At 40.1% G+C, this 17,231-nt stretch overlaps 1 protein-coding gene and 1 pseudogene across 3 annotated transcripts in view; both read right to left on the minus strand.

Moving 5' to 3' along the window:
• The window catches only part of NAV3 (neuron navigator 3), a 556,838-nt gene that overhangs the window by 146,520 nt on the left and 393,087 nt on the right, over positions 1–17,231 (minus strand). For all 3 annotated transcript variants that reach the window (XM_036018646.1, XM_028532259.2, XM_036018644.1), the window contains exons 9-10: positions 16,731–16,846; positions 133–241 (exon numbers count right to left, since the gene is read on the minus strand). In XM_036018646.1, the coding sequence (XP_035874539.1) occupies positions 133–241; positions 16,731–16,846 (225 nt within the window). The remainder of the gene's footprint in view (positions 1–132; positions 242–16,730; positions 16,847–17,231) is intronic.
• On the minus strand, positions 738–7,436 carry LOC114512904 (annotated as a pseudogene).

The raw sequence follows: 17,231 nt of genomic DNA on the forward strand, positions 1-17,231 counted from the left end.
CAGAAGTAACCAGTTGATTGTCCTGTGAAATTTAAGTGGGAAGATAAGAAAGGAAAGCTAAAATTCGTTTTCTATCATCATGAGAAGTTAAGTTCTTTACTGGCCCCAAATTATGCAGAATTGAGAAGAAACCTGTGGCTTATCTGGGTCCCTCGAAGACTGGACATAGTCTCTTCTAAATTCTGCCTCAAATCTGCTATGTTTTTGACTGTTCTCATTCTCCTTGTTTCAGGGTCTTCACCTAGAAAAATAACAGAATAATTCGCTTGTTATTCATGTCATTCACTGTCCTGAGAATAATTGTACACATATATAAATAATGTAAATTCTTTTTTCAAAAGTAAAATGATAGGTAGAAAATTCCAAATGAATATTATCACCTAAAATTATCACTCTTTCTACAAATAAAATGAGAACAGAAACAAATGTAATATTGTAAGTAATAATTTGAGGTGATGGTAATAGAATAATACTTTGTAGGTCTATGACCTTAATCACTGCAAAATGAGAGAGCCATTTGGAAATACACTGTATATTACTCTGTTACTGAGCTCAGATTTAAAAATCTGAAATTATTTGAATACTAATTATTTCTGTAGCTATTTGTTTCTAAGAGCACTTAGAACAGTTGAGATAAACTTGCCTTATGTATCAAGTATATGTTTGGACTCTGAGATAAGAAAAAGGATGGAGGCCTTTTCTTACGGGCACAAGGTCTTCTTTTCTTCCCCCTTCATTTTAATTTTTATTTTTTCCTCCAGCTACAATGGCTTAGTGTTTTCTCTTTGTTCTTCCTCACCTTGTTCTCTGAAGTCCTGGCTGGGAATTTTATCAGTGGAACTTCCGAAGACTGATGCTCTCATTGCATGAGACCAAGGCAGTCATGGGCTCATCAGTACTGTCCGCACCTGGTTGTAGGTACCATTCCTGCATTTGCTGCACTGCAAGTGGTCAGTGTTGGTGCCCTCTCTCTAGGCCACTGGTGCGCCCACATAGCCTCCTGGGTCATGGCTGTCTTCAACTCCCTCAGCTCATCATTGGCCATTTCCTCTCTGTCACCTTGGCGATGAGGTCAGCAGTGATGGCCCCACCGAGCAGCTGCTGCAGGCATGGGTGCTGGGATCCTTGAGCTTGCTGATTCGGCTGTGCATGCAGTTCCAGTACTTCCTGTCTGTACTCTTGAGCTCCTGTTAAATATCATCTTCGAAACCTGATGTCATCTTGTCACAGCTGACTCCATAGTCTCTGTAATTATCATCCACCTTCACGGCCACTGAGAGCATCTCCACACACTTGTCCAGGACAGGGTCCCCTGTGAGAGAGCAAGCTGCCAAGAGACCAACGAAGGGAGCAAAGGTGGGGATCGAGCGGTTGCTGGGTATTTTGTGGGGTCCCTGCCTCTGATTTGCAGCTGTTTGATCTTTCCATCGATGATGGCGTTTTAGGGCAGGAGGTGACAGAGGACCTGAGTCCACAGAGTTTCTGTTGTCTTTGGGCTCTTTCCTTAGTTTTTTCCTTAGAGGAGAAAAGTCTGCCTCTGGCTTCCCAGTGGAACGGTTAAGCCCTTTTCCTTTCTTCTCAGCTTTTCCTCTTTTCTTTCATTTTTCTCCTCTGGGCTAGCCAGGGGAGTCCAGTAGCTGCTGCCAGTTTTTGATGAGGACTTTGGCCCAGGCTGCCACCTCTTTATCTGAGCAGTGCTTGCAGAGCCTGTTCACAGCGACTCCAAGCCTGGTTGTCTGGCACAGCTGGACGGACATCTGGAAGCTGTTCAGCTTCTTCAGAAGGTCAAGAGCCCCTTCTGTGTGCATCCTAGCTACCACGTTGTCCAGCCTTTTGGCGATTCTCAGCAGCTCCTCTTCCTGGGCCACGTTGGCCCACGACACCCAGCAGGGTGAGGGTGCAGGGCAGCAGCTGGGCCTCGGGAGCAGGAGGCACAGAGTCAGTGGGTGTGAACCCACGCCAAGGCAATACCTCTTTAAGTCCTTTAATCTGGTAGATTCATGGACCAAGACTTACAACATTGAAAGGCTTTATTTTTAATTATGTCTCTACTTCCTACAGGGAACCAAATCATCCACCCACATGTTACACCAGGGTTCCAGTGAAGCCCTAGGCATCTAAACCTAGAATGTGATTAATGCACAGAAAACAAACACCCCTGCTGGCATGACCAATGCTGGCCTTTTACAACCACCGCCTGCCATTTGAGGGCAGAAGTGACCTTAAACCATTTTGTTTGTGGCCACATAAAACTGCCCAGGCCAGTGGCCATTTGAAGCTGATGTGTCTGGATAATGATAACATGGCAAGAGAGTAGAGAAAACAGTTTTTATTCTGTTTCATTTAGGCTCAAGAGGATTTCCAGTGATAAAAAATTTTAATAAGAAAGAAGAAAACAAGGAAGGAGGGAATTGGAATGGATAGATTAAGGGGAGGCAAGGTAAAGGGAAGGAAGGGGAGGAAATAAAAAGGTGATGGAAGGGACAGAAAAAGAGAAGGAAATGTGAAGTTAAAAAATGGGATATATTACATTCCACTATGAAAACTGTCACATAGAAACTCAAGATGAATATCTATAATCTGTTTTACGAATATAGGTAGATATTCGATCTGTTCACTTTCTTCCACAGTACTCATGTCAGATTTTTAGAAATACATAACAAATGCACCCATCTAACATTTTAATATAATTGTAGTGCCTGTGGGGATTTCAGAGGTTGTCTCGCCTTACCTCTTAGCCAGTAAATGAACTCATCTCCCTTTGGAGATGGCCACAAGCCTCTGCCTCAAGCCTCCCAGGCTCCTTCCTTTCCTGTAAAAGATGTCTCCTCCCAATGTTAGATATGTCTCATTGTGAAAACATTTCTAGGGACGAGTAATAATTTGCTTCCCTTTAACTTCCACCCAGTGTGCCAGTGGCTCTTAAGCGAAGCAACTTGGTATTCCCTTCACCGTGGCAGTCCCTCACATGCAGGAAGACAGCACCTGCGGATTCTCCTATTGTCTTCTCCAGCCAAACATCACTACATTGTTCCTTATTCCTCATTCTGGCTGGTTGCCAAGACAACCACCATTCTGCTGCCAGTCTATAAATCTCCCCCTTTCAATTTACAAAGTATTCAAATGATTAAAATATGCTTAATAATGGCATTATTGTTTCAAACTTAGAAAGGACAGAAAAACTCCCTAAATGTATTTTTAAGAACTAGTAAAACCCATGCTGTGCCCTCGTGCAAGTGGCACAGACCTCTCCTACACTGACTGGAGCCGAGCCATGCAGTATGGAACCTCATACATTTGCATTCCTTCAGACTCAGAACTCTAGCCGTACTCTCCCTGGAAATTCTTTCCATCCTTCTCTTCATAAAAATAACACAGTATGCTTGAGAAGTGGCTGGAAAGAAGTCTACCTTTTACTTTCAAATCATCTGGCAGAACCTTGGAGAAAAAGGAGGTTTTTGTAAGGAAAACCTTAAAAGGCAGAAAAAGAATATCATTTCAGTGGAAGGAAAGGCAGAGGCAAAGAGGAGATTTTACTCAAAGTACACAAAAGACACAGTGAAGAGACAAATGTAGAGAGGCGCTAAAGCTGATATTTGTAAGACTTCATACAGTCTAGAAGCCTTTGATTCTAAGTGATGACAAGAGACGAGACGTCTTCCAGGAGGAGAGTGCTGAGACTATCTTTTTCTGGAGGGGCGGAGTGCAGTCATCGACTTCACACGAGCTCCTGGAACACGCTGCTCCGTGTTCTCTATCCCCAACACGCTTCCCCCAGGAGAACTTTTCAGTGAATCTCCACCACTTGCCACTGGCACAGTATTAATTACATTGATATCTGAATTATTTTCAATACCTTTTTGTATAAACTTTAAGAACATTGTATTTCAGATATTCTACTTTTCTAAATATTTTTTTCACATCTTCATCTTTTAAACATCCTTCTTCTGGTCCAACAGGCATCTTAGACCCTTGGAGTTTTCCACTTGGATTCAGTATTTGTTCACATAGCTTCCCTCAGGTTTCAGAACCAAAACCTAACCTCCTTTCGGTGTTTCTCCAAACATCAACCCACTCATGACACTGCACTGCTCAGGACAATCCAATAAATGGATCCTTTCCTCCCAGCACTTGTTGAGCAAAACATAATTCCTGCTTCATTCATGTCATGAAAGATAATAACCAAAATAAAATGTATTGCAGTAAATGTCTTCAATGACATACAAAAGACAAGATACAATTAAACACACTTACAACCCCTAAGGATTGCTCAGGTCTGAAACATCCTGTAAACCTGTATCCAAATGCTGTCTAGAGGATTGGGGTTGGGGAGGGAATTACAACGAAAAAGCTCAAATGTAGGAGCATAAGTAAAATAAACATTTAGTAATCAAAGTTAACAGAAAATTGAACATGAAAAATTTACATAGTCACAAAAATGCTGTATTTCTCCCACCCCCACATCTCAAAGCTGTGTCAGCCACAACAGTAAGGGTTTACACCTATTTTCCAGAATGGTGCATTCTGCAATTCGCTTGGAGTTTTTGACGTTGGTGCAAACTGCTTTCTCATGCTTGTTTCCTCTATGAGTAGGGCATAGAATACTAGGCTTAATTTGTTGCTTTTGCAATTTTACTTAGTGGCAGACAAACTCCTTACTCTGTGTGATCTGGCTCTTATTTTGTAGGCTTTAATTATACACACTGTAATCAACACTGCCAGCCTTGTCACCTTTTAATAGGAAATCAAATTGCATATGAATGAACCTGATTCACAGAGGATTATGTCCTCCATACCATCCACATCACAAATGTTATTGTTTATAGTACAGCTCCCTGATTTATTTTGAGAAATATTCCTAATTTGGGGGATAACTCCAGCAGTGGTTTGGATGGAAATTTTTCAACTCATCAGTTGCCTTTTAAATATTCTCCTATAGAATTATAGTACAGACCCTAGTCTGTCTGATTTATTAGGATATCCAAGAGTAAAGAGTTGAACTCAAGGAACCCTGCCTGAAAATTAACTTGGAAGAGGCCATTTTGAGTCAAAAGCAAACCCTTGCCAGGGGCGTGGCAGAGATCCTGAAATCCCTGTGGGTGCTGGGCTTGCAAAGACTCACCAACTTAACATGCATCATTATTTAGGGAACTGCACTGGAATGCTCCATTGTCCTGATATGATTATTCACATCAGAGCTATTTGAATAAACTCTTCCTCCTACTTTCTCCTTTGCATTTTTGAGTAGTGGCATAAACTGAAAAAAATGGCTTAAAGAGAAAAATCCTATAAATACAATAAGTAGATGCTCAGTTTAAAAACCATGGGATACACAGATTTCTACTGAGAGATTACCCCTGATGGTGATGCTCCAAGTTATTTCTGCACAAGAAGACATGGGTCACATACACACCCACCCACAGCATGCTCTACTTTAACAGAGCAACCGACAAACACTGTTGGGGAAGCACTCTGTTCACATCTTGGAAAATACTTACATAAGTACTTAGAACAAGATAAATGCTACCACCTTAAAGGCAAAAAAGATGGATATCATTTGATACTACAGTTTCAGAGGACAAAAGAAAAAAAAGATTCTTAAGGCTCCAACTCCCTCTCTTGCCTTTGTACTGCATACAGGATTTTTATGAAAAGCAGTTCATCACAGAAATCACACAATGGTGAAGAATGAAATCTTCAGCATCTGAGCACCAGGTGTGTTCAGATTCAGAAATCACTATTTCCACAACCATGGAAATGTTACTCTTTTAAAGCCAAACTAACATTAAAGATTGAGCAATATTTGCCTCTGCTGTCTCTTTAAGCTTTTTGCTTCTAAAGCTAGTTCACCAAGATTCAAGAAAAGCTCATAAAACATTTTACAACAGAAGGTCCACACAGAGAATAAAAACAAACCTATATTTATCATCAGTTGTATGAATCAGAGACAAAAAAATAACTGGTCAGGCTAAATTCTTTCAAATTTGAGGAGTCCTATATGAAGTCCTCTGTGAAAATACACATTGATATGAAATGTGTGTTCAATGGTTTAATACTTGCGGGTTTTTGAATAAGGGACTTTATGATATAAATATACTTTGGTAAAGCACTGAATTTAGGTATAAAAATTAAAATGTATATAATTTAGCTATTCAAGCAAGTGTCAAACTGACAGTTAATTTTTAATCACAAAACTGAAAAAAATTACTTCAGACATCTTCATACTGAGTTAAAGATAATGTCAGAAGTTACCAGTGAGGCTGATATAATCAAAAAGGCCTAGTTTGTAAAGTATAAAAACAGTTCACAGTTGTCTACATAAGCAGTTTAAGTGTACACACCGAGCATTTTTTGCCACACACACACACACACCCAAAAAAAGTATGTGAGTCAAGCTGTCAGAAGAGGCCTCCACATTTTTGGAAGTGCCACTAGACGCTTGTGCTCATCACTGAAGTTCAAACGAGGGCCCGCTTATTCAGGGGCCACTGAGGCAGCAGAGGGAACACTTGACCACACAGAAATTCACTCCAGAGGCCTTTCATTCTTCATTATACATCTGTGGTGAGGCTGCCTTGAGGGAGGCTGAGTAAAAAGACCCCATTAATGACTGAGTAAAAAACATGTTTGGAGTCTTAATACATTAACACTTATTTCCAGGTGTCTAGAAGGTACTGGACACCAAGCCAATAACTCCCAGGGCAGACTGGTGCTATTTACTTTCTGCAAATAGACTTCACAACTGGTCACCACAGCTTGGCTTTATAAAGAAAATAGTTTCAAGAAATAAGGAATTTAAAAATTTTAAGTAACTACAGTTTAAACAGATCAGCCAGAAACATGGGAGATATTTGGCTAATGCAAAAGGGCAGCTGCTCCAAATCCCATCCCAGTTGGAAGAGCCAACCCAACTTACCCAGTAAGTCTGTGTACAGTGCCTGCTCTAGGTCGCCCAGCATGGTGAGGATCACATCCTCATCCAGGTGGGCCGTGCCTTCCCGCAGGCAGCTTTCTCCCTCCTCTTCCGCCCAGCTCCTGCTGATGCTGCTTGGCTTGGAGGATGCATTTTCATCTTCAGACCTGCTATCTTCATCACTCTCACCTTCCAAGCCGTTTCTGGAAGACCAGTCCTCTAAGCCTCCACTGCCAGACTGACTGGTGGGCAGGAGGTTCCAGGCCCCGGCGCCACTGGTGTGGTACAGTGACTGCATGGACCGAGAAAGGAACCTGGACAGTGAGTGCCTCTCTGCATAGTGGGATTCTCTCTCGCTGGCCCTGGCAGCATTTCCAAACCAGTTGGAAATGCGCACAGTGGGTCTCCTCTCCCGCTCACTGGTGAGGGAAAGATTGGTCAGCGACTTTTGTTTCTGAAGGCAAGCTCCCCTTCTTCTTACTTCTTTGCTCCGAAACACAGAGAGTTCTGCCGGCCGCTGCATGGCTCTTCAAATGGTTTCTTCTTTTCAATTGAACTTCACATTGTCTTTTTGCGCTGAGATGGCAACTGCCCCTTTGGCTTTAATTAGCACATGCACTTCAGTAAAAGCTCAAACAGGCTCAAACATTCAAACAAGATTCTAGAGCTACAGTACAATTAAGTAGCTGGCCACGATTCAGCTTGCTACATCAGTTCCTTAATCAGCAGTATTTAACATTTTGCTTGAACATATCGGAAGCAGAAAAGAGTTCACCAAAGATGCTGCTCCAGCTGAAAAGTAACACAGGAAGCCAACTACGTTTCCCCATCTTCCTCCAATCACATGTCTCAGCAGGGTGATGGGTCCACATTTCCCTCTCTTGCTTCTGTGTTCCCAAATACCAGGTAGCGAAGCACCGGCTATGTCTCTTGCTTTTTTTCTTTTTTTTTTTCCACCTCTCACCAGCCCTTCCCTGATTTAGGTCTGCAGCCCTTGACTCTAGATGAGCTGACTGGGTGCATAATGTGTAGCCTCTTCATCAGAGCCCCGTAAGAGCAGAAATGAAGCACTGAAACCCAGCCCTGCATGAGCGCCTTGCATTTTAGTATTCCACCTGCATTCTCAGATCTATGGCTCTTCCTCGCTGCTGCAGTGGATGCTGCTGGCTGCCATGGCAGCAAACATGCTGCTCAATTAGAACAGAGGCACAGAGGCGCCTGTCCAGCCTCGAATGCCACAGGTTTCGAAGCCCAGGCTGAATGAGAGTCTGTACTATCAATCCTATGTACATTTAAATCACTCTCGGCCACCCGGTCTCAGATAAGGACACACACGCTCACAATACTCACATACACAGCATACACTCCCCGACACCGAGAATGACAGACTAATTCTCTGTAGCTCCAGGCAGCTGAAGCAGGCAGATCTGCCTTCTGAATGTTGGGATTTGTGCTGTAAAAGCACAAATCAAATTCAAGAGTGTAAAGGACCTAAAAAACGGAGCATGACATTCCGGCTGACAGATAATGCTTTAAAGGAAAAGACTTCACTTCATTTTTACAAATTCAAGGGCTTTTTATTCTGAGCTATATTTAGGAAAATCCTAATGTGACAATAAAAATTATTTCTCTCTGTAAAAAATATAGCAAAAAAAGACTCCCACATACACAAAAGGTTTCTCCCTCCAATATTTTCACCCAAAGCATATAATGGAAAGTTTATGGCCAAGTGCATAAAACATAATGATGTGACAGAAACCATAAAGTGCATATTATGTCTTTTGATATTGAGCATTTTTCCTAGTCTGTTTCAACAATCTACTGCAGCATAACCAGCTTTCTTATTTTTAATATTTTGGTAAAAACAGAAAATTAAAGTATCTTGCATTTATCTTGTACTACACTGCTACCCTGAAATTCTGATTTTAGGAAAACTTTTGAAACGCCTACCAGGTGTAGTAGAGACCAGGCGCACCATGAGAGCTAAGGAAAAAGTTCTTAATGAAAACCTTTGGAGGTGTTCTCTCCACAAACATTCCTTATTAAAAGGGAAAAATGGAGAAATATATAAAAATATTCATGTGTCATTAAAATTGATTTATAAATCCCTATTCTTTTCCAAACTAATATGATTAAATTAATTTTGATATTTCACCTCTAAAAAAATCAACTAAGTGAAATACCCAATCTCTTAATTACATAAATTAAAATTTTAATGTTTATTGCCTATACCTTTAAATATGATATAAATCTACTTTGCAAAGTTAATTATTCCTTATGTTCGGGCTCAAAGCACATCATCCCAAGATCTGTTTTACGCAGATGTATAAAACATAGTGAGATGGAAAGAACAGAGAAAATTTGTGGTAAAAGTTTTGCAATTAAACAAACAAATACTGATTCTCAATTATTTGCTCTTTAAAAACAAATTGTGTTTATATAAAATGTGTTCAAATGCAATGGAGACACAAATGTCAAATCATAGAAATGAACAATTGCCCATTTAAAAACATCATTTTGTAAGTGGTTTTTTTTTTTTTGAAGATCAAAATGCCACTTCCTTTTGGATTCCTAATTAGAACAATGTTTTCTTCATTTTTACTCATTGTGACTCAGTGAATCACCAGGTTATGAGACCACAGTAAATTTGTTGAAGTTATAAGACTTCAATTTGTCTGGGAGATATCACACTAGTATATTGTCATGTACTCTAAGGTCTTACAGATTCATAGCCAGGGAATTCTTATGCTTTAAACATCCCAAAAGTTACCTTTCTGCACCTGTAAGTAAAAACAATAATTATGCCCTCTCTTTGTACAAGGGTACTTGTGTACCATTCAGTTTAGGCCAGTGATTCTTAAACTTTAATGTTCAGAACCTCTTGAAGGGTTTATTAAAATATAGCTTGCTGGGCCCCAGCCCCACCCCTACTCATTCAGTAGGTCTGAAAGGAGCCTGAGACTTTACCTTTCTTACATATTCCCAGGTGATGCAGATACTGCTGGCTCTGGGATGCCATTTTGAGAACTATTGGGCTAAGATGAATGCTTTTCAACTGGGGGTGACTTTTAACTGCCCCCCCCCCCCCAGGATACCTTCAGCAATATCAAGACATATTTGTGGTTGCCATATCTGGTGTGTGATGCTCCTGATATCTGAGTGGTGGAGGCCAGCAATGCTGCTGGACACCCTGCAATGACAGGACACCCCACCGCATAACAAGGCATTCTGCGGACCACAGTGTCAGTAGTGCCAGGGTGGGGAAATCCTGGTTTGGACTAAATTGTGATGCATTTACAAACAACTTACAAATTTCAGTGGCTTACAAAAACCCCACAAAAATGCACATTAATGTCCACTCTATGTTGGCTGCATATTTGATCCAGGTACCCTTTATTCTAAGACTCAAGCTACCAGAGCAACTCCAGTCTCAGATGTGTTGATCTCATGACAGAGGGAAGAAATGAGAGATCCAAACAATGGATCTTAAAGCTTCTGCTCAGGAATGGCCCATGTCATATTTCTACTCACATTTCTTTGATCTAATCAAATCACACGGTCCACTCTGATTCAGTGGGACGGGAAATATAACCTTCCTGCAGAGGTTGCCCCAGGGAGGAGGAGGCTACCTCCAACAGAGCCAGCGAGGTGGGGAGGTTACTCTGAAGAAACAACCCTGCTAGGGAAACATCAAAGGGGTATTTTGGTTTGGCTCTTTGTCTAAGGATATTGTTGTCAATTTGTAATTACAGTAGTTTTTTCCCCGAAACTACACCGGTCCATATGTTTACACTGAACAATAGCAGAGAACCTACTTATTGCTTCTGTAGAGGCAGCTATCTTTGCTTGCTTTGGGTGTATATTCATACATGAGCACATTTATGCTTATTTGGATTTATACATATAAATATGTTACACAGGTAAAAGAAGAAACCTTACTGTACAGGAAACAAATAGGCTCAATCAATACAAAACATACAAATCACTCTAATGTTGCCAAGACCTAAAACAAACTATTTTATTCTGAATAGGTATTGTTTCCAGCTATTTAGTAAACATAATTATAAAGTGGCTATTTAAGTAAAAGATCCTAATTGATTTAAGTTATCCAAGCTCTATCTTCTTAATTTTTGTAAACATTCAAGAAAAAGACAACTTAAGTGGTCATTTATGGGAGTCTTAAATACCAGACATTTCCCATTCTTCAATAAGAAGTCTAGTAAGGCATAAATAACACATGCAACCATTAGCGTATCCCGCTGTCTAAACTAAATTCTCACTTCTAAAATGATTTCCTGAATTTGTCCAATATTTTATGACTTTGTTTTGTTTTATTTTATTTTATTTTATTTTATTTTACAAATGACACACCACCTTTGCTGATACTGAGTCAGCCTGGCATCTCTTAATGTTTTTCTGTTGAATATAAATTCTAGATAAAGGTTAAAAAGTGCATTAAACAAATGTCATACATGTTGGTAGATCATCTTATGAAAAAAAGGGCAAGTGTGAACTTATGTATAAAAAAGTCTAAAATCTCTCTTGAATGATTCCAGTGGAATGAAAAATAAAGCTCACATTCCATTTAGCAGGTTCTGTTGCTACTTGATGAAAGGGGTGGCCTCTGGGGCCAGAATCTTTCTGTGGATGAAGGTGAGAATAAAACCCATGCCAGAGCTGTGAAATGGGAACTGCCAGTTCAGCCAGGCTTGTAATGATAAGGTCATAGCAGGAATCTTAAAGGCTAAGCTTCTTCATTCATTGACACAAATTACATAATGCATTTCACCTGCATGCAATCATTAAGCAAACCACCGCCTTCATATCAGGTAAATATCACTAGTTTTCCTTCCTACGAACACAATAAACAAGAAATTTGAGTGATACACATAAGAACTGTAGAGGGATATAGTAGAACTATAGTGGAAGTCTTGAGTTTTCTCCAGTATGCCATTTCATTGTGTCCCTCATTTCTGAAGCTTGTATCTTCACACCATAATGTAACTACATTTTTAACTTCCACTGTGTTTTGGTAACATCACATTAGTTACTGCTCAGTTGAAAATGTAAACAGTGAAGCTTCCTTCCCAGCTAACTTGGTGAATCCCTCTAACAAATCTGCTTTGTGGTGAGAGTCATTCAAGCATGCTCTTTAACAGTAACACAAATCATTACATGTTATGCTTCTCCCAGCTTATGCAATAGGGATGCTATTTACATTTGTTTAAGCACAAAAAGGGATTTTCCTGGAGTACCACAAGAGAAAATTGAAGGGAAGGCACAGAGGGTAGGGGTGGGGGGGATAGTATGACCTTGAGCTGATTTTCTCCTGCTTTAGGTTATGTTCTCTCTATGTTTGTTTCACTTGAGGGAGAGGTAACCACCAGCAGCTCCAAGCTCTAGTTTGACTAGCTTCAGGTCTAGTGAAAAAAAAGAGAGCATTTCTTTCCTAACAGTTTCAGGAAAAGTTCTGAGATTGATTCCCACTGGTTCTGAATAAACTGAGTTGGGTCACATGTCCATTCCTGAAAGAGTCACTGTGGTGAAGGGAATAGGTTGTTCTGATTCAATCCACCTGGGTCAATGTCACTTGGCCCACATGAAACAGAAAAGGATGGGGTCATGGTTCCCCCTCACTCACTCTCCCCCCAGATCAAGGTGCTCATTAGCAGATGGGCCAATGGATGGTAATTAGGCAAAACTATACCGGACCTCAAGGTATGCCACTGTGAAGCCAATGGTGCTTAATATACGGAGCTCCTAACACATTTAGGTCCTTTTCCTAACACTGTGTGTCATTTTGTATTTTTATTTTTGTATTATTTTCAGATCCTCCTAAATTGTACAGGCTTCAAAAATTCACAGAACCTGGACCTTATCCTGTCGAGGCTGACTCCACCAGAGCTCTACATCATTCAGGCTTATTTACTCGGGGAGCAGGACAGAATTACCCCCCTGTAGGCACCCACACCAACTATTTGCAATAAGAGTTCAACAATAGCAACAACATCGAAACTTTGGCTTATAGAAAACCCATGAGCTACAAATATTTTAATGAATTTAGGAAAAATTCTGTTTGCAATGCAAAACTAATGAAAATAATAAGGTAAGTAGATTTTTCCCCAAATAATTTTCACTGAAGCTATTTCTGAAATATTAACTCTCTGATTTATTTGTCCATTAGAATTCCACAATATACATGTTTCACTTTCTTTTAAGCCTTATATAACTTTTTATAGCTAAGTTAGTTGTTCCTCTATGTCTAATAATTCAATTATTTGAGGTTTTAAAGTTTACTTCTCTTACTCTTCCATAGGAAGACTCCTGTCTTAGCTGTGTTTGTTTTCCCAGTTCTTTGCATGCCTGGCATGTATAAGGTACCAGATGAGAATGACGGAAGGATGGATGGGAGGATAAAACCAAATCTCACCACAATCTTGTAAGATTAATAAGCATAATAGTCACCTCACAAAAAACCGGAACCAAGGGCCAATTCAAACAGCTAAGTAATGGCAGTGCAGAGGCCAGAATTAATTTTTCTTCTTCCTAGAACACTTCTCTTCCAATATTTCATTGTCTTTTTTTATTCCTGTTTATTCTATTACAATTGTCCCAATTTTTCCCCCTTTGCCTTCCTCTGTCCTGCTCCATACCCCACTCCCACGGTCGGTCCCCACACTGTTGTCCAGGTCTGTGGGTCATTCATACATGTTTTTTGATCCTTCATTCTCTTTCCACCATTCCCTCCTTCCCCCCTTTCCTTTGGCAGCTGCCAGTCTGTTCCCTGTTTCCATGTCTCTGGATATATTTTGCTCATTCATTTATTTTGCTCATTAGATTCCTCTTATAAGTGAGATCATATGGTATTTTTCTTTCACTGATTGGCTTATTTCACTTAGCATACTGCTCTCCAGATCACAGAGTCTTTGAAAGAGTATCCTGTGGGCCAGTCTAAGGTAGGGGTTGGCAATACATTCAAGTGCATATGTGGTCTGTGGCTTCTCTAGTAGCCAGGATTGAAGTAGCAACAACAGAAATCAGAAAGAAAAGAAAAACTGTAAAAGGGATTAGGAAAAGTTGTTGCTATTGTTGTTTTAATTAAGATTGGAGAGATGGTAGCATCCTGTGGGGTAAAGAGAATGCTTTGGTGAAGAGGGAGATATTAAAGTGGTAGGAGAGAAAGGAATCCAAGGAAAGGCAGAGCAAATGAGTATAAATGCTGCACATAGATAGATATAGTAGCAGGGGGTTGTGAAATTCTTTTCTGTCTGCTTTAATTTTTTCAGTGAAATCAATATCAAGGTCATTGGTCAAGAGAAAGAATGAGGGAGGCGGTACTGTAGACTTGAAATTAAAATAAAAGGTATAAAAAGGAGTAAGTGGATCAGGGAAATATAGAATGACCACTGGGCAGCATTAAATATTCACTTGAGATTGTAGTCATGAGGGTAAAGTGAGTCACCTCAACATGCGATGTGTTTTTCTCCAGATCCATCATCGTCCTGGCATGGCCTAAGTGGAGAGTTGAATGTAACCAGGGCTGTGACTTCATCAAATGAGCACAATGAAGTGAGAAAGAAGCAAGGAAGTTAAGGGTATATGCAAGAGTAAAATGACATTCAGTTTCCATAGGAATTCAGCAGATTAAGGAGCCAGAAACACATGCAGAGCTTGGGGAGGTCAGTAAAAGGGGCTGGGATCAACAGATTGGAAATCCTAGTAGAACCAGTGGTGGAGGAAAGAAAGAACACTGATTAGATAGATAGGTGGTTGCAACCAGCCAAAATTGGGGTGCATGGAACTTAAGTTATAGTTTCTGACAATGCCCAGATACAGGGTATGACAAGACTAAGTAGTTTAGAAGAGACTGGAAGACAAGGTCACCGAAAACAAGGTCGGGATGTGCCAGTGTCCTTTCAGCACTGGTAGCTGGCCATGCGCATCAGACTGCTCAGGTTATGGAATTCAATTTACAGTTTACTGACCATAAACAAATACTGTCTTTCTTCCACAAATCTCAAGTTTGCATGGAGAGGAATTTTCACTTCCCCACTACAGGCTAATTTTAAACAAATAATTGTAAAAATGACACAATCAGATAGGCCTAATTTCAGCATTTATTTGCTGTTTTCTTTCTTTCATTATATCCCTATCTAAATCACAGGCTCAAATCTATGGTTCTATATAAACTAATTATTGCTACAAAATACCTTCTAATATTATTAGATTATGTTAAAATTTAATTTATATTTCACTTTAGAGTAGTACTGCATTAAAACATCAGAGCATTAAATGAAAATATTAACCTGAAATATGAAAAAATGATCAAATGGGAGACAGAATAAGAAACTAGATAAAAAAACAGAGATTATGTATTTAATCAGAAATACATTAATTTCAGAAAAACAATGTTGCTTTGTGAAAGTACACAAAAATGAGAATTCAGACTGCACTAAAGCATTTTCCCTCACTGATTTAAGCTGTAGTATTTTACAGGCATACTGATCCTAATTGAAGACACTCATGAAAAAAGAAATACGTGAAACGTATGACTCTTCATGCCAGACCAGGTTTAAAAAAATATCTAGTCACAATGCAGATATGCATCAGCATTCTGTCCCTGGGGCTATCTGGAGCTATGGGAAAGCTAACACTTCCCCCAATTATTTGGAAAATCTACAAATTCCATCTCCATAGCTATGCCTGGGCATCAGCATCTCTACCCCTGCCCTGCACAGGGCCACTGTAATAGCCACATGAAACCCCTGATGTGGAATGGTCCCTCTGATGATAATTCCAGGGGGAACCCCTGGGATGCTGCACTGTCCTTGCCGATACCCATCTGTCAGTAGTGCAGTAATGGCTGACGTTCACCAAAGTGCGTCAAGTCTGCCGAGGCAAGAAGTTTCTTTACCCCCAAATTTGTGACACCATTACCTTCATGAGCTGCAAAGCAATACTCTGAATCCTTGGAGTACTAAAGTAGTATTTTAAATGGAGCAGCTATTTTAATTTTTTCTTTTAGAATACACAAGTGCTGAACCAGAGATATTTTGGAATAACAGACATACCTCTACTCCCATGCATTCTTACACTTAGAAACAGATAAAATGTTCTTAAACTCTCTTTCCTTTTAGGGGCTGTGTATTTTGCTGAGAGCTTGCTTAGCTGCTCATCAGCAGACCTGCATGCAACAAATTATACCAGCGGCCTTCCATATATGCCTGGGCTTACCTGGGTCCTAGGAAACAGCACTGGGCTAAAGCTGAGAATCCTGTTTTATACACACCAATACCTGACAACCTCTGTCTGGGGTGTGTATATGTCTTTGTTTTCCTATACTGTTTATATATTTTTAAATATTGCCATAATTCGATTTCTTCCAGAATACACATTTGTAGTGTTCTCCACAGTACAGAACTGAAGCCAGAGCAGGGCTGGACTGGCCATGAAAAATGTCCATTGACACCTGATCCTTAATACTTTTTGAATCTCCAAACTTGTTCAAGGGCTACATTATTAACAATACAAGATTCTCCAGGTTTTCTCTGATCATATTCAACTTGACCAAGGGCAACAATGACTTAAATCCCAGTCTCTGAAAGCACTCCCATTCTTTACAGAAGTCTTCACAGAGCAACAAAGGATCACCCTAAGCAGAACAGCCAAGTATCTGAGAGTCTCTGAAGCATGAGATGAAGACAGTCCAGTCATGCTTAAGAGGAGCAGTATAGCACAAATATGATGTAATAAAAAGACTTATGGAGAGATTACAAGAATTCTGAGGCTTCACCTACCCACCAGACAGGCCACTTACCAGATATCTCCTCTAGACACTGCTTAGCAGTCTTGCTGTATGATAAATCCATCTTAGTAGGACTGGTACAGGAGTCGGCAGATGGTAAAGAAGTACCTTCATTTTCCGAATGTGCTCTGAAATTAACCAAGAAGATAGAAACAAATAGCAAATGCTGTGACCAGTGACTCATTCAAGTTTTCTATCATAAGTCAACATATTAAAAGTTTTCTATCAAGGTAAGTAAGCATCCCTTCATGACTGGGACATTCCAAAGCTCTCTGGCTATAGGAGAATTTCCTTGCCCCTCCCTTCTCACTTCCAAGGAAGGTCCACTGTATTCTCTTCTTGTACTTGGGCTTGTTCATTGTGGGCCCCTGTACCTTCCTCATCTGTTCCTTGGCCTGCTGTCTATAAAGGAATGGGAAAAAATCCTCTTAAGCTTTCTGAAGATGTTTATTACTTGCTGAGTAAATTTAAATGGAGATTATATGATGAGATTGACGGCCCCTGGGAAAGCTT

The sequence above is a fragment of the Phyllostomus discolor genome, chromosome 2, assembly GCF_004126475.2.
Source record: "Phyllostomus discolor isolate MPI-MPIP mPhyDis1 chromosome 2, mPhyDis1.pri.v3, whole genome shotgun sequence".
Classification (NCBI taxonomy): Eukaryota; Metazoa; Chordata; class Mammalia; order Chiroptera; family Phyllostomidae; genus Phyllostomus; species Phyllostomus discolor.